The 18,223-nt window shown below is 39.4% G+C and overlaps 1 protein-coding gene across 14 annotated transcripts in view; it reads left to right on the top strand.

Annotated features, from left to right (window-relative positions):
- LOC118971528 (transcription initiation factor TFIID subunit 1-like) overlaps positions 1-18,223 on the top strand; it is a 142,671-nt gene that overhangs the window by 30,365 nt on the left and 94,083 nt on the right. For 13 of the 14 annotated variants that reach the window (XR_012127641.1, XM_073228299.1, XM_073228301.1 and 10 more), the window contains exons 4-5: positions 8,029-8,148; positions 17,812-18,053. Coding sequence is in view for 13 of the 14 variants with exons in the window: in XM_073228299.1 (XP_073084400.1) it covers positions 8,029-8,148; positions 17,812-18,053 (362 nt within the window). In the remaining variant the exon portion in view is untranslated. The remainder of the gene's footprint in view (positions 1-8,028; positions 8,149-17,811; positions 18,054-18,223) is intronic. The other variant, XM_073228304.1, reaches the window with a different exon arrangement.

Here is an 18,223-nt window from a genome sequence, read left to right as displayed (position 1 = left end):
AAGATGTGTTTGAGGGGTAAGAAATTAATGAAGGAGACAGGAGATTAAAATGATAGGTTGGGAAAATGAGGATAGAAGTGGTATTGATAGTAAAAGAAAGTAATTTAAAAGAATATTTCAGTGTTACGCAATTAAATATCTGAGTGAAAAGGTTATTTATATATTTTTATTATTTTTTATTTTGTTATCATTAATCTACAATTACATGAAGAACATTATGTTTACTAGGCTCCCCCCTTCACCAAGTCCCCCCAACAAAAACCCATTACAGTCACTGTCCATCAGCATACTAAGATGCTGTAGAATCACTACTTGTCTTCTCTGTGTTGCAGAGCCCTCCCCCCACATTATACATGCTAATCATAATGCCCCCTTTCTTTTTCCCAGCCCTTCTCTCTCCCTTCCCACCCATCCTCCCCAGTCCCTTTCCCGTTGGTGAGTGTTAGTCCATTCTTGAATTCTGTGAATCTGCTGCTGTTTTGTTTCTACAGTTTTTCTGTTTTTATACTCCACATATGAGTGAAATCATTTGGTACTTGTGTTTCTCCACCTGGCTAATTTCACTGAGCATAACACCCTCTAGCCCCATCCGTGTTGTTACAAATGGTAGGATTTGTTTTCTTCTTAATATTCTTCTATATGGAATATTTCTTCTATAATATTCCATTGTGTATATGTACCACATCTTTATCCACTCATGTACTGATGGACACTTAGGTTACTTCCATTTCTAAGCTATTGTAAATAGTGCTGCCATAAACATAGGGGTGCATTTGTCTTTTACAAACTGGGTTACTGTATTAGGGTAAATCCTTAGAAGTGGAATTCCTGTGTCAAATGGTATTTCTATTTTGAGCTTTTTGAGGAACCTCCATATTGCTTTCCACAATGGTTGAACTAATTTACATTCCCACCAGCAGTGCCCCTTTCTCCACAACCTCGCCAACATTTGTTGTTCTTTGTCTTTTGAGTGGTGGCGATCTTTACTGGTGTGAGGTGATACTTGATTGTAGTTTTAATGTGCATTTCTCTGTTGATCAGCGATGTGGAGCATCTTTTCATGTGTCTGTTGGCTGTCTGAATTTCTTCTTTGGTGAAGTGTCTGTTCAGATCTTGTGCCAATATTTAATTGGATTATTTGCCTTTTGCTTGTTGAGGTATGTGAGCTCTTTATACATTTTGGATGTCAACCCTTTATCAGATCTGTCATTTATGAATATATTCTCCCATACTGTAGGATGCCTTTGTGTTCTCTTGATGGTGTCCTTTGCTGTACAGAAGCTTTTCAACTTGATATAGTCCCCCTTGTTCATTTTTGCTTTTGTTTCCCTTGCCTGGGGAGATATGTTCATGAAGAAGTCGCTCATGTTTATGTCCAAGAGATTTTTGCCCATGTTTTTTTCTAAGAGTTTTATGGTTTCATGACTTAAATTCAGGTCTTTGATCCATTTCAAATTTACTTTTGTATATGGGGTTAGACAGTGAGTGATCCAGTTTCATTCTCTTACCTGTAGCTGTCCAGTTTTGCCAGCACCAGCTGTTGAAGAGACTGTTGTTTCCCCATTGTATGTCCATGGCTCCTTTATCATATATTAATTGACCATATATGTTTGGGTTAATGTCTGGAGTCTCTATTCTGTTCCACAGGTTGTGGCTCTGTTCTTGTGCCAGTACCAGTGTCCTAATTACTGTGGCTTCGTAGTAAAGCTTGCAGTTGGAGAGTGAGGTTCCCCCCACTTTGTTCTTCCTTCTCATGGTTGCTTAGGCTGTTTGGGGTCTTTTGTGGTTCTGTATGAATTCTGGAACTGTTTGTTCTAGTTCGTTGAAGAATGTTGTTGGTAATTTGATAGGGATTGCATCAAATCTGTATATTGCTTTGGGTAGGATGGCTTAAGTCTTCCTATCCACGAGCATGGAATGAGTTTCCATTTGTTAGTGTCTTCTTTAATTTCACTTAAGAGTGTCCTGTACTTTTCACGGTATAGGTTTTTCACTTCCTTGGTTAGGTTTATTCCTAGGTATTTTATTCTTTTTGATGCCATTGTGATTGCAGTTGTTTTCCTGATTTCTCTTTCTATTAGTTCACTGTTAGAGAATAGGAATGCCACAGATTTCTGAGTGTGAATTTTGTATCCTCAACTTTGCTGAATTCCGATATTAGTTCTAGTAGTTTTGGAGTGGAATCTTTAGGGATTTTTGTAAAATATCATGTCATCTGCAAATAGTGACAGTTAAACTTCTTCTTTACCAATCTGGATACCCTGTATTTCTTTGTTTTATCTGATTGCCATGGCTAGGATCTTCAGTACTATGTTGAATGACAGTGGGGAGAGTGGGCATCCCTGTCTTGTTCCCGATCTCAGAGGAAAAGCTTTCAGCTTCTCGCTGTTCAGTATGATGTTAGCTGTGGGTTTATCATATATGGCCTTTATTATGTTGAGGTACTTGCCCTTTTTACCCATTTTTCTGAGAGTTTTTATCATGAATGGATGTTGAATTTTGTCAAATGCTTTTTGAGCATCTATGGAGATGATCATGTGGTTTTTGTCCTTCTTTTTGTTTATGTGGTGGATGATGTTGATGGATTTTTTGAATGTTGTACCATCCTTGGATCCCTGGAATGAATCCCACTTGGTCATGGTGTATGATCATCTTGATGTATGTTTGAATTCCATTTGCTAATATTTTGTTGATTATTTTTGCATGTTCATCAGGGATATTGGTCTGTAATTTTCTTTTTTGGTGGGGTCTTTGTGTGGAATAATTTTAGAGTGATGCTGGCTTCATAGAATGAGTTTGGAAGTATTCCCTTTCTTCTATTTTTTGCAAAACTTTCAGGAGAATGGGTATTATGTCTTCTCTGTATGTCTGATAAAATTCGAAGGTAAATCCATCTGGCCCCAGGGGTTTTGTTCTTTGGTAGTTTTCTGATTACCACTTCAATTTTGCTGCTGGTAATTGGTCTGTTTAGATTTTCTGTTTCTCTATGGGTTAGTCTTAGAAGGTTGTATTTTTCTAAGAAGTTGTCCATTTCTTCTAGGTTTTCCTGCTTGTTAGCATAAAGGTTTTCATAGTATTCTCTAATAAATCTTTGTATTTCTGTCGTGTCTGCTGTGATTATTCCTTTCTTGTTTCTGATTCTGTAGATGTGTGCTGATTCTTTTTTTCTCTTAATGAGTCTGGCTAGAGGATTATCTATTGTGTTTATTTTCTCAAAGAACCAGCTCTTGGATTCATTGATTTTTGCTATTGTTTTATTCTCAATTTTATTTATTTTTTTTCTGATCTTAATTATGTCCCTCCTTCTGCTGACTTGCGGCCTCATTTGTTCTTTTTCCCATTTCGATAATTGTAACTTTAGACTATTCATTTGGGATTGATCTTCCTTCTTTAAATTTTTCTGGATTTCTGTATACTTTCCTTTTAAGACTGCTTTCACTGCGTCCCACAGAAGGTTGGGCTTTGTGTTGTTGTTGTGATTTTTTTCCATGTATTGCTTGTTCTCTATTTTAATTTGGTCTTTGATCCATTATTTTTGAGCTTGTTAAACATCCATGTGTTTGTGAGCATTTTTGTTTTCTTTGTACAATTTATTTCTAGTTTTATACCTTTGTAGTCTGAAAAGTTGGTTGGTAGTATTTCAACCTTTTTAATTTACTGAGGCTCTTTTTTGTGGCCTACTAGGTGGTCTATTTTGGAGAATGTTCCATGTGCACTTGAGTAGAAGGTGTATCCTGTTGCTTTTGGATGTAGAGTTGTGTGGATGTCTGTTAGGTCCATCTGTTCTAGTGTGTTGCTCAGTGCCTCTGTGTCCTTATTTTCTGTCTGGTGGATCTATCCTTTGGAGTGAGTGGTGTGTTGAAGTCTCCTAAAATGAATGCATTGCTTTCTATTTCCTCCTTTAATTCTGTTAGTATTTGTTTTACATATGATGATGCTCCTGTATTCAGTGCATATATATTTATATTGGTTATATCCTCCTGTTGGATAGACCCGTTTATCATTATGTAATGTCCTTCTTTATCTCTTGTTACTTTCTTTTTTTGAAGTCTTACTTTGTCTGATACAAGTACTACAACACCTGCTTTTTTCTCTCTGTTGTTTGCAAAAAATATCTTTTTCCATCCCTTGACTTTTAGTCTGTGCATGTCTTTGGGTTTGAGGTGAGTCTCTTGTAAACAACATATAGATGGGTCTTGTATTTTTGTCCATTCTGTTACTCTGTGTCTTTTGATTGGTGCATTCAGTCCATTTGCATTTAGGGTAATTTTTGAAAGATACATATTTTTATTGCCATTGCAGGCTTTAGATTCATGGTTACCAAATGTTCAATGTTAGCTTTTTTACTATCTTACTGTCTAACTTAACTTGCTTATTTAGCTATTATAAACACTGTCTGATGTTTCTTTTTTCTCTCCCTTCTTATTGCTCCTTCTCCATTCTTTTTATGTTCGGAGTTTTATTCTGTGACCTTTTGTGTTCCTTTGGCTGCTTTTGTGAGTAGTTGATTTTATTTTTTGCCTTTAGTTAGTATTTGGTTGGTCTGCTTTCTTTGCTGTGATTTTATTTTCTCTGGTGACATCTGTTTAGCCTTAGGAGTGCTCCCATCTAGAGCAATCCCTCTAAAATGCCCTGTAGAGTTGTTTTGTGGGACGCAAATTCCCTCACCTTTTACTTGTTTTGAAGTTGTTAAACTCTCCTTCATATTTAAAGGATAATTGTGCTGGATATGATATCCTTGGTTCAAGGCCCTTCTGTTTCATTGTATTGAATATACAATGCCGTTCTCTTCTGGCCTGTAAGGTTTGTGTTGAGATGTCTGATGATAGCCTGATGCGTTTTCCTTTGTAGGTGAGCTTTGTCCTCTCTCTAGCTGCCTTTAAAACTCTGTCCTTGACCTGTGCACCCTTGCCAGTATTTATTATTGTCTTACGGATGTTGGCCATGCTAACTGGTGTGAGGAGATATCTCATTGTGGTTTTAATTTGCATTTCCCTGATGATTAGCATCTGGAGTTTCTTTTCAAGTATCTGTTAGCCATTTGGATTTCTTCTTTGGAGATGTGTCTGTTCAGATCCTCTGCCCATTTTTTAATCAGGTTATTTGCTTTTTTGGGTGTTGAGGCATGTGAGTTCTTTGCATATTTTTATGTTAACCCATTGTCGGATAAGTTGTTTATGAACATATTCTCCCGTATTGTAGGATGTCTTGTTGTTCTGCTTCTGGTGTCCTTTGCTGTACTGAAGCTTTTGTTTTGATGAACCTCCACGTTTTCATTTTTGCTTTTGTTTCCATTACCCAAGGAGATGTGTTCAGGAAAAAATTGCTCATGTTTATGTTCAGGAGATTTTGTCTGTGTTTACTTCTGAGTTTTATGGTTTCATGTCTTACATTCAGGTCTTTGATCCATTTTGAGTTATGCTTTGTATATGGAGTTAGACAGTGATCCAGTTTCATTCTCTTAAATGTAGCTGTCCAGTTTTGCCAACACCAGTTGTTGAAGAGGCTGTCATTTCCGTGTTGTATATAGGCAGCTCCTTTATTGTATATTAATTAGCAATATATGTGTTGCTTTATATGTGGGCTCTCTGTTTTTTTCTGTTAATCTATGGGTTTGTTCTTGTGCAGGTACCAAATTGTCCTGATTATTGTGGCTCTGTAGTAGAGCTTGAAGTTAGGGAGCGTAATCCCCCCTACTTTGGTCTTCCTTCTCAGTATTGTTTTGGCTTTTAGGAGTCTTTTGTGCTTCCATATGAATTTTAGAATGTTTGTTTTAATGCTTTGAAGAATACTATTGGTATTTTGGTAGGGATTGAGTTGAATCTGTAGATTCCTTTAGGTAGGATGGCCATTTTGACAACTTAATTCTTCCTATCCATGCACATGGGATATATTTCCATTTATTGGTGTCTTTAATTTCTCTCAATGAGTGTCGTGTGGTTTTCAGGATATAGGTCTTTGATCTCCTTGGTTAGGTTTATTCCTAGGTATTTTATTCCTTTTGATACAATTGTAAATAGAGTTGTTTTCTTGATTTCTCTTTCTTCTAGTTCATCGTTAGTAGATAGGAATGCCACAGATTTCTGTGTATTAATTTTGTATCCTGCAACTTTGCTGCATTCAGATATTGATCATAGTAGTTTTTGGTGGAGTCTTTAGGATTTTATCTTCAGTATCATATCATCTACATGCAACAACAGTTTAACTTCCTCTTTACCAGTCTGGATGCCTTTTATTTCTTTGTTGTCTGATTGCTGTGTCTAGGACCTCCAGTGCTATGTTAAATAAAAGGGAGAAGAGTGGGCATCCTTGACTTGTTCTTGATCTCAGAGGAGAAGCTTTCAGCTCTTCACTGTTAAGTATGATGTTGGCTGTGGGTTTGTCATATATGGACTTCATTATGTTGAGGTACTTGCTTTCTATACCCTTTTTGCTGAGAGTTTTTATCATGAATGGATGTTGAATTTTGTTGAATGCTTTTTTAGCATCTATTGGAATGATCATGTGAATTTTGCCCTTCCTTTGTTGATGTGTATGATGTTAATGAATTTTTGAATATTGTGCCGTCCGTGCATCCCTGGAAGAAATCCCACTTGCTCATGATGGATGATCTTTTAGATGTGTTTTTGAATTTTGTTTGCTCATATTTTGTGCAGTATTTTTGCATTTATGTTCATCAGGGATATTGGTCTATAACTTTCTTATTTTGTGGTGTCTTTGTCTGGTATTGGTATTAGAGTGAAGCTGGCCTTACAGATGGAGTTTGGAAGTATTCCTCCTCTTCTACTCTTTGGAAAACCTTAAGGAGGATGGGTATTAGGTCTTCTCTAAACGTTTGATAAAATTCAGTGATGTAGGGGTTTTGTTCTTAGGTAGGTTTTTGATTACCAGTTTAATTTTGTTGCTGGTAATCGGTCTGTTCAGATTTTCTGTTTCTTTCTGGGTCAGCTTTGGAAGGTTGTATTTTTCTAGAAAGCTGTCCATTTCTTTTAGGTTATCCAGTTTGTTAGCATATAATTTTTCATAGTATTCTCTAATAATTTGTTGTATCTCTGAGGTGTCCATAATGATTTTTCGTTTCTCATTTCTGATTCGGTTTATGTGTGTGTAGACTCTTTTTTTCTTGATAGGTGTGGCGAAGGTTTTATCTGTTTGGTAATATTCTCGAAGAACCAGTTCCTGGTTTCATTGATTCTTTCTATTGTTTTATTCTTCTCGATTCTATTTATTTCTGCCCTGATTATTATTATGTCCCTCCATCTACTGACTTTGGGCCTCATTTGTTCTTTTTCTAGTTTCATCAATTGTGCGTTTAGACTATTCATTTGGGATTGTTCTTGTTTCTTGCAGTAAGCCTGTATGCTATGTACTTTACTCTTAGAACTGCCTTTGCTGCATCCCACAGGTTTTGAGCTGTTGAGTTTTGTTTTCATTTATTTCCATGTAGAGTGAAAGGTCTTTTGGTATAAGAACATGGTACAATTGTAGAGGGGAAAGTCAGGGCAAGGCATATAGATTTGGGTTTAATCTCAAAAAAATGGTGATTTTTGAAGGAAATGGAAAGTATAGAGGAATAAAAGAGTGTTCAAGACCAAGTTTTGAGTGATGCCTGTGGCTAAAGGACAGTGAAAAGCATAACCAACTGGAGAAAGTGGACAAGAAATGTGTCAGACTTGGGAGGTGAGAAAAGAGAAAGTTCACTCTCAAGGAAAGTGACAGAAGAATGTTAAATTCAATTATGAGATTAAACAGGGCAAAATAACAAATAAAGCAAGATTTGATCAGGACAAGGATCAAAGGTTTTTAAACAGTTCTTGGGAACTCCCTAAGTTCCTGTATGATGTATACGTAATGGAACAGCATTTGTCGATGTCATTTCCTTCTAAAGGCAGAAGGTGCATCTTCCCTGTGTGTTCTTAGGGATATGCATAGAGCTTTATTTGGTGCTTTAAATTCTTGAGTGATGAGGGAGCACCAGACTGTTGTGTGACATTCTGAATACTGAGCTTACCTTCATGGTATTATTAGATTATGATGAAGATGACTATGATGCTGATTGTGAAGACATAGATTGCAAGTTGATGCCTCCTCCACCTCCACCCACAGGACCTATGAAGAAGGATAAAGACCAAGATGCTATTACCTGTGGTAGGTAGTTTGTTTTTATTGATGGAGCAAGTTGATTCAAAAGTCCAGACTTTTGGTGTGCACATAGGGGCTATTAAGCTGCTAGGACAGGATACAACTTCCCGAAGTGATTCATTCAAATTTCTGTATTAAAGGGAAGCTTTACTTTTAAAACATGTGGCAGCAGTATCTTAACATGCACTCAAGAAGAGGTAGTTTAAATTGATCAGTGGTAGTCAAATCTGGCTGCCCATCAGAATCACCCTAGGTCTTTAAAAAAATATGGATTTCTGACTCTTCATCCCTGGAGAGTCTTAATTCAGAAGATAGAGCTTAGGCATTTCAAAAAGTACAGTATCCCAAAGTAATTTCTGATGCAACTCATTTGTGTACTGGTATTTGAAAACTACCTGTTTAGATGATTCTCTTTAAAATAAATTAAATGGGGAGGGCACTCTAGAATATGTATAAGTCATATAGAGCCAATAGCCAGATTCAGACATTACAAAGGCAGAGTCCTCATTGATCATCTCACCTCTTCCTAAGTCTGCAATAGTAGTAACCCTGTCCTATGCTAGAATTTGGGGAAGAGCAGTGTCTTTGATCTCCTGTATTTTGAGGGCATCTCTCATATTTATTGATCAAATGGTTGTTAACAACAGTAAAATTCAGTATTGGGGGGTCAGTGCTCAATGTACAATCATTAATCCATCTCAAGCCTAACTCTCGTCAGTCTCCAATCTTCTGAAGCATAACGAACAACTTCTTACATGGTGAACAAATTCTTACATAGTGAATAAATTCTTACATGGTGAACAGTACAAGGGCATTCATCACAGAAACTTTCGGTTTTGATCACGCATTATGACCTATAAACAATCAGGTCAAATATGAATATTTGTTTGATTTTTATACTTGATTTATCTGTAGATCCCACATTTCTCCCCTTATTATTATTATTATTTTTATTTTTAATAAAATGCTGAAGTGATAGGTAGATGCAAGATAAAGGTAGAAAACATAGTTTAGTGTTGTAAGAGAGCAATTGTAGATGATCAGGTGTGTGTCTGTAGACTGTGTTAATCCAAGCTAGACAAGGGCAATAAAACATCCACGGATGCAGAAGATTTCTCTCAAAGCAGGGGGTATGAGGTTCTGAGCCTCCCCTCTGTTGATCCCCAATTTCTCACCTGTTGGCCCCCCTGCCACTGTGCCTGCCTTAGGTTGTTCCTCCCTTGAGGAATCTTACCCATCTCTGGCTAACCAGTCATCTTCCAGGGCCATACAGGGAAATGTAAAGTTGGTAAGTGAGAGAGAAGCCATATTGTTTGAAACGGTTAGCTTTTTACTTCTTTGCAGATTTATGCCCTGTGTCTTCTATTCCCAGCACTTGTCTCAAGGAATCTTTACCACCTGGAGGAATTATGATACTCGGTAACTTCGATATGAGGCACAAATTCTATTTAAGGGTTGTAATTAGGAAGGAAGAAGAAAAGCTATAGAGGTAGCAGATGGAAGAAAACATGGGAGGATTGATTATTTCTTTGACATATCTTCTTGTAGAGTACCTTAAGTATGTATAGGTTTTAAACTACTAACTAATTTGCACACACATATTAACATAATAGGAATACGGTGACATAAACAAAGCAAATCTATAATTACCATCCATCTCCAGTGAAGCCAAGAAAACCATTTAGGCACCCTAGGCATTTGTGAAAATTTGTCTATGATATGATGGATATTGTCCAACTGTACTTGAACAGTCTGAGAAAAATCAGACAAATTAAAGCAGCCCATTTCTGGGATCTGTTCACCTCCCATATGTTCTTTTAACCGTAGATAGTCTATAGTCATAAGATTTTGGAGTGCTACAACTTGCACCCCTCCCAGCTCCTGGTTGAGTTCCACCAGTACAGATCTGGTCAAATTCGTTCTCTCACTGTATGCACATGGCAGCCTAGACATCTCCCTCCTCATTCCAATGGCAAGTCCAGGAAACGGTGGGGTGGACGCAGCCACAACTGCAGCATCGCGCCGATCCCTGTGGAGGCTTTTTGATGATCATACCCTGGCACGGGTCCTCCAGAGAGTGCTGATGCCGGAAGCTCCTCCTCATATCCTATCTTAGTTCATTTTCTGGGTATCCAAGCTAGGCCTTGATCTTCTGCATAGAAACAAACAGACCCTTTGCCCACACTTTGACATGCCCTCTATACCACTGTGCAGAACTCATTGGAGGTCAGCACACAGGGACTGCTATTTTTGTTTATTAAGAGAAAGGAATATTATCAGAAAAGAGTACCTCCATAGCTGATCATCTGACACCCTTTAAGTGATCGACATTAAGGATATTTAAAGCATGCGTTGATCTTTGATTTACCAATAGTTTTATCCTATCAAGGAGTAATCCCCCTTTTCTTTCTTTCTTTTTTTTTTAATCTTTAATCTACACTTACATGAAGAGTACTATGTATACTATGCTCTCCCCTATATCAGGTCCCCCCTAACAACCACATTACGGTTACTGTCCATCATCTTAGCAAAATGTTGTAGAATCCCTACTTGTCCTCTCTGTTGTACAGCCCACCCTCCCCTTTCTCCCTCCCCCCCATGCATGCTAATCATAATACCACCGTTCTTCTCCCCCACCCCTTATCCCTCCCTGCCCACCCATCCTCCCCAGTTCCTTTCCCTTTGGTACCTGTTAGCCCATTTTTGGGTTCTGTAATTCCACTGCTGTTTTGTTCCTTCAGTTTTTCCTTTGTTCGTATACTCCTCAGATGAGTGAAATCATTTGGTATTTCTCTTTCTCCAACTACCTTATTTCACTGAGCATAATACTCTCCAGCTCCATCCATGTTGCTGCAAATGGTTGGCTTTTTTCCACTTCTTATGGCTGAGTTGTATTCCATTGTGTATATGTACCACATCTTCTTTATCCATTCATCTACTGATGGACATTTAGGTTGCTTCCAATTCTTGGCTATTGTAAATAGTGCTGCGATAAACATAGGAGTGCATCTGTCTTTCTCAAACTTGATTGCTGCGTTCTTAGGGTAAATTCCTAGGAGTGGAATTCCTGGGTCAAATGGTAGGTCTGTTTTGAGCATTTTGATGAACCTCCAAACTGTTTTCCACAATGGTTGAACTAATTTACATTTCCACCAGCAGTGTAGGAGGGTTCCCCTTTCTCCACAGCCTCGCCAACATTTGTTGTTGTTTGTCTTTTGGATGGCAGCCATCCTTACTGGTGTGAGGTAATACCTCATTGTAGTTTTAATTTGCATTTCTCTGATAATTAGCGATGTGGAGCATCTTTTCATGTGTCTCTTGGCCATTTGTATTTCCTTTTTAGAGAACTGTCTGTGCAGTTCCTCTTCCCATTTTTTAATTGGGTTATATGTTTTTTGTTTGTTGAGGCGTGTGAGCTCTTTATATATTCTGAACGTCAAGCCTTTATCGGATCTGTCATTTTCAAAGATATTCTCCCATACTGTAGGGTTCCTTTTTGTTCTATTGATGGTATCTTTCTCTGTACAGAAGCTTTTCAGCTTAATGTAGTCCCACTTGCTCATTTTTGCTGTTGTTTTCCTTGCCCGGGGAGATATGTTCAAGAAGAGGTCACTCATGTTTATGTCTAAGAGGTTTTCGCCTATGTTTTTTTCCAAGACTTTAACGGTTTCATGACTTACATTCAGGTCTTTGATCCATTTTGAGTTTACCTTTGTATATGGAGTTAGACAATGGTCCAGTTTCATTCTCCTACATGTAGCTATCCAGTTTTTCGAACACCATCTGTTGAAGAGACTGTCATTTTGCCATTGTATGTCCATGGCTCCTTTATCAAATATAAATTGACCATATTTGTTTGGGTTAATGTCTGGAGTCTCTAATCTGTTCCACTGGTCTGTGGCTCTGTTCTTGTGCCAGTACCAAATTATCTTTATTACTGTGGCTGTGTAGTAGAGCTTGTAGTTGGGGAGTGAGATCCACCCTACTTTATTCTTCTTTTTCAGGATTGCTTTGGCTATTCGGGGTCTTTGGTGTTTCCATATGAATTTTTGAATTATTTGTTCCAATTCATTGAAGAATGTTGCTGGTAATTTGATAGGGATTGCATCAAATCTCTATATTGCTTTGGGCAGGATGGCTATTTTGACGATATTAATTCTTCCTAGCCATGAGCATGGGATGAGTTTCCATTTATTAGTGTCCCCTTTAATTTCTCTTAAGAGTGACTTGTAGTTTTCAGAGTATAAGTCTTTCACTTCTTTGGTGAGGTTTATTCCTAGGTATTTTATTCTTTTTGATGCAAGGGTGAATGGAATTGTTTTCCTGATTTCTCTTCCGGCTTGTTCATGATTGGTGTAAAGGAAAGCTACAGATTTCTGTGTGTTAATTTTGTATCCTGCAACTTTGCTGCATTCCGATATCAGTTCTAGTAGTTTTCGAGTGGAGTCTTTAGGGATTTTTATGTACAATATCATATCATCTGCAAATAGTGACAGTTTAACTTCTTCTTTACCAGTCTGGATTCCTTGTATTTCTTTGTTTTGTCTGATTTCCATGGCTAGGACCTCCAGTACTATGTTAAATAACAGTGGGGAGAGTGGGCATCCCTGTCTGGTTCCGGATCTCAGAGGAAATGCTTTCAGCTTCTCCCTGTTCAGTATGATGTTGGCTTTGGGTTTATCATATATGGCCTTTATTATTGAGGTACTTGCCCTCTATTCCCATTTTGTTGAGAGTTTTTATCATGAATGGATGTTGAATTTTGTCAAATGCTTTTTCAGCATCTATGGAGATGATCATGTAGTTTTTGTCTTTCTTTTTGTTGATGTGGTGGATGATGTTGATTGATTTTCGAATGTTGTACCATCCTTGCATCCCTGGGATGAATCCACTTGGTCATGGTGTATGATCCTTTTGATATACTGTTGAATTCTGTTTGCTAGTATTTTATTGAGTATTTTTGCATCTATATTGATCAGGGATATTGGTCTGTAATTTTCTTTTTTGGTGGTGTCTCTGCCTGGTTTTGGTATTAGGGTGATGTTGGCTTCATAGAATGAATTTGGGAGTATACTCTCTTCTTCTGTTTTTTGGAACACTTTAAGGAGAATGGGTATTATGTCTTCTCTGTGTGTCTGATAAAACTCCGAGGTAAATCCATCCGGCCCCGGGGTTTTGTGCTTGGCTAGTTTTTTGATTACCGTTTCAATTTCTTTCCTCGTTATTGGTTTGTTTAACCTTTGTGTTTCTTCCTTGGTCAGTCTTGGGAGGTTGTATTTTTCTAGGAAGTTGTCCATTTCTTCTAGGTGTTCCAGCTTGTTGGCATATAGGTTTTCATAGTAGTCTTTAATAATTCTGTGTATTTCTGTGCAGTCTGCTGTGATTTTCCCATTCTCATTTCTGATTATGTTGATTTGTGTTGATTATCTTTTTCTCTTAATAAGTTTGGCTAGAGGCCTATCTATTTTGTTTATTTTCTCAAAGAACCAGCTCTTGGTTTCGTTGATTTTTGCTATTGTTTTGTTCTTCTCAATTTTGTTTATTTCTTCTCTGATCTTTATTATGTCCCTCCTTCTGCTGACTTTAGGCCTCATTTGTTCTTTTTCCAGTTTCGATAATTGTGATGTTAGACTATTCATTTGGGATTGTTCTTCCTTCTTCAGGTGTGCCCGGATTGTTATATACTTTCCTCTTAAGACTGCTTTCGCTGCGTCCCACAGAAGTTGGGGCTTAGTGTTGTAGTTGTCATTTGTTTCTTTATATTCCTTGATCTCTATTTTGATTTGTTCATTGATCCATTGATTATTTAGTAGCCTGTTGTTAAGCCTCCATGTGTTTGTGAGCTTTTTTATTTTCTTTGTAGAATTTATTTCTACTTTCATACCTTTGTGGTCTGAAAAATTGGTTGGTAGAATTTCAATATTTTGAAATTTACTGAGGCTCTTTTTGTGAGCTAGTATGTGGTCTATTCTGGAGAATGTTCCATGTGCACTTGAGAAGAATGTATATCCTGTTGCTTTTGGATGTAGAGTTCTATAGATGTCTATTAGGTCCATCTGTTCTAGTGTGTTGTTCAGTGCCTGTGTGTCCTTACTTATTTTCTGTCCGGTGGATCTATCCTTTGGGGTGAGTGCTGTGTTGAAGTCTCCTAAAATGAATGCATTGCAGTCTGTTTCCCTCTTTAGTTCTGTTAGTATTTGTTTCACAAATGCTGGTGCTCCTGTGTTGGGTGCATATATATTTAGAATGGTTATATCCTCTTGTTGGACTGAGCCCTTTATCATTATGTAGTATCCTTGTTTATCTCTTGTTACTTTCTTTGTTTTGAAGTCTATTTTGTCTGATATTAGTACTGCAACCCCTGCTTTCTTCTCACTATTGTTTGCCTGAAATATGTTTTTTCATCGTTTGGCTTTTAGTCTATGCTTGTCCTTGGGTTTAAGGTGAGTTTCTTGTGGGCAGCATATAGATGGTTCTTGCATTTTTATCCATTCTATTATTCTGTGTCTTTTGATTGGTGCATTAAGCCCATTTACATTTAGGGTGACTTGAGAGATATGTACTTATTTCCATTGCAGGCTTTAGATTCGTGGTTACCAAAGGTTCAAGGTTAGCTTCTTTAGTATCTTACTGCCTAACTTAGCTCGCTTATTGAGCTATTACATACGCTGTCTGGAGATTCTTTTCTTCTCTCCCTTCTTATTCCTCCTCCTCCATTCTTCATATGTTGTGTGTTTTGTTCTGTGCTCTTTTTAGAAGTGCTCCCATCTAGAGTAATCCCTCTAGGATGCCCTGTAGAGGTGGTTTGTGGGAAGCAAAATTCCTCAGCTTTTGCTTGTCTGGGAATTTTTTAATCCCGCCATCATATTTAAATGATAGTCGTGCTGGATACAGTATCTTTGGTTCAAGGCCCTTCTGTTTCATTGCATTAAGTATATCATGCCATTCTCTTCTGGCCTGTAGGGTTTCTATCGAGAAGTCTGATGTTAGCTTGATGGGTTTTCCTTTATAGGTGACCTTTTTCTCTCTATCTGCCTATAAAACTCTTTCCTTGTCCTTGATCCTTGCCATTTTAATTACTATATGTCTTGGTGGTATCCTCCTTGGATCCCTTCTTTTGGGGGTTCTGTGTAATTCCATGGTCTGTTCGATTATTTCCTCCCCCAATTTGGGGAAGTTTTCAGCAATTATTTCTTCAAAAAGACTTTCTATCCCTTTTCCTCTTTCTTCTTCTTCTGGTACCCCTATACTACGAATGTTATTCCTTTTGGCTTGGTCACATAGTTCTCTTAGTGTTGTTTCATTCCTGGAGATCCTTTTATCGCTCTCTATGTCAGCTTCTATACGGTCCTGTTCTCTGGCTTTTCTATTCCTTCAATGGCCTCTTGCATCTTATCCATTCTGCTTATAAATCCTTCCAGGGAATGTTTCACTTCTGTGAGCTCCTTCCTGACATCTGTGGTCTCCCTCTGGACTTTATCCCATTGCTCTTGCATTTTTCTCTGCATCTCATCCCATTGCTCTTGCATTTTTCTCTGCATCTCTGTCAGCATGTTCATGATTTTTATTTTGAATTCTTTTTCAGGAGGACTGGTTAGGTCTGTCTCCTTTTCAGGTGTTGTCTCTGTGATCTTTGTCTCCGTGTAGTTTTGCCTTTTCATGGTGATAGAGATAGTTTGCAGACCTGGTACGATAGACCGCTGGAAGAGCTTCCCTTCTTGTAGGTTTGTGGCCTTCCTCTCCTGGGAGAATAGCGACGTCTTGTGGCTTATGCTTGTCAGCTGTGCGCAGACAGGGCTTCTGCTACCTGCCTGTTTGCTATGGAGTTTATCTCCACTGTTGCGGTGGGTGTGGCGTGGCTGTGGTTGCTCCTTCAAAGGGGTGGAGCCCTGTTGGAGGGGGAACGGCGGCGGGGAGGCTATTTATCTCCATAAAGGGCCTCTGTGCTCCCTGTTGCCCAGTGGGTTAGAGTGCCCAGAGATCCCCAGATTCCCTTCCTCTGGTCTAAGTGTCCTGTCCTGCCCCTTTAAGACTTCCAGAAAGCACTCTCCAAACCAAAACAACAGCAGCAACAATGAGAGAGGGAACAGAAAAAAAAAAGGAAAAAACACACGATTTTTTTTTTTTCTTCAGGCGCTGGTCCCAGGCACCCTCTCACTGGTCCTGCTGCCCTGTCTCCCTAGCACCAGGGTCCCTGTCTCTTCAAGGCTTCCAAAAAGCACCCGCCCACCGGTCCTGCAGGGAAAAACGTGCGATATTCTTTGTCTTCATGCGCCGGTCCCAGGCACCCGCTCACCGTTCCTGCTGCTCTGCCTCCCTAGCACCGGGGACCCTGTCCCTTTAAGGCTTCCAAAAAGCACTCGCCAAAAAGAGAAAAAAAAAGGGGAAAAACTCGCGATTTCCTCTGTTCTCAGGCGCCGGTCTCAGGCACCCGCCCACCGGTCCCGTAGGGAAAAACGCGTGATAATCTTTGTCCTCAGGCGCCGGTCCCATGCACCCCTCTCACCGGTCCTGTTGCTCTGCCTCCCTAGCTCCAGGGTCCGTGTCCCTTTAAGGCGTCTAAAAAGCACTCACCAAAAAGAGAAAAAAAAGGGGAAAAACGCGCGATTTCCTCCGTCAGGCGCCTGTCTCAGGCACCTGCCCTCCGGTCCCGCAGGGAATAACCCGGGATATTCTTTGTCCTCAGGCACTGGTCCCAGGCACCCGCTCACTGGTCCTGCTGCTCTGCCTCCCTAGCACTGGGGTACCTGTCCCTTTAAGGCTTCAAAGAAGCATTCACCAAAAAGAGGAAAAAAAAGGGGAAAAACGCGCGATTTCCTCGGTCCTCAGGCGCCAGTCTCAGGCACCCGCCTACCAGTCCTGTAGGGATAAACGCGTGATAATCTTTGTCCTCAGGCGCCGGTCCTAGGCACCCGCTCACTGGTTCTGCCGCCCTGCCTCCCTAGCAATGGGGTCCCTGTCCCTTTAAGGCTTCCAAAAAGCACTCGCCAAAAACAAAAACAAAAACCGCTCCGGTTTCTTTCCACCCGCCGGGAGCCGGGGGGAGGGGCGCTCTGGTCCCCCCGGGCCGGGGCTTGTATCTTACCCCCTTCGCAAGGCGCTGGGTTCTTGCAGGTGTGGATGTGGTCTGGATGTTGACCTGTGTCCTCTTCCTATTTTAGGAAGAGTTTTCTTTGTTATATTTTCAAAGCTCTATGTGTTTTTGGGAGGAGATTTCCACTCTCTACTCACGCCACCATACTGGCTCCGCCCCCCCCTCCATAGATCTTATTTTATGGTAAATAACTTAATTGTTATCCTATGGCCTTAAAAAAATTCTTCACCTCATGGGTCTCTGAACCAGACATGATAAGGGCTGACTGATGTAAAGATGTATAATTTTGGGCACATTCATTTAACCTAATATATTTACAGGAAGTAATAAATGTAGTAATAGTGTTTGTTCTCTTTCATCACAACCCTAGGGTACCAGGTACAAGGTGAGTTGGGGATAGTGGGAGATAATGAATTGGAATGAGTGTTTTGGGTTGCATTCTAGTAATCTGAGTTCTTGGAACTATATCCCCTGCCACTGAGCCATGCATAAGCCTAGATTGGGGGTTGTTGGCTGAATTTGAGGAAATAATGCTCACACCTATATGCCAAAGGGGTTTCTCTTCCTTGTTGCAGTGTCTGAGGATGCAGAAGACATCATCTTGCCCTCCGTCATTGCCCCTGCCTCTTTGGCCTCAGAGAAAGTGGACTTCAGTAGTTCCTCTGACTCAGAATTTGAGATGGGACCTCAGGAAGTAACACAGGCAGAATCTGAGAATGGAAAACTAACCCTACCATTGGCTGGGATTATGCAGTATGATGCCACCAAGCTGTTGCCAAGTGTCACAGAACTTTTCCCAGAATTTCGACCTGGAAAGGTACTTTCTGTGGAGAATGCCCACATTGCAAACCACTGACTTCTTCTAAGTACTGAGATCTATTGTTAAGGTACTGAATATAGAATGGCTTCCTTATTCTTAAAATCTAAAGGTGTCCTTATCCAAGGACATTATAGTAAGTCTTTTTTTAAGTTGCATGCATTGATAGC

The sequence above is a fragment of the Manis javanica genome, unplaced genomic scaffold, assembly GCF_040802235.1.
Source record: "Manis javanica isolate MJ-LG unplaced genomic scaffold, MJ_LKY HiC_scaffold_24, whole genome shotgun sequence".
In the NCBI taxonomy this organism is placed as follows: Eukaryota; Metazoa; Chordata; class Mammalia; order Pholidota; family Manidae; genus Manis; species Manis javanica.
Note: the sequence above shows the minus strand (reverse complement) of the source record. Positions and strands in the feature narration are given on the sequence as shown.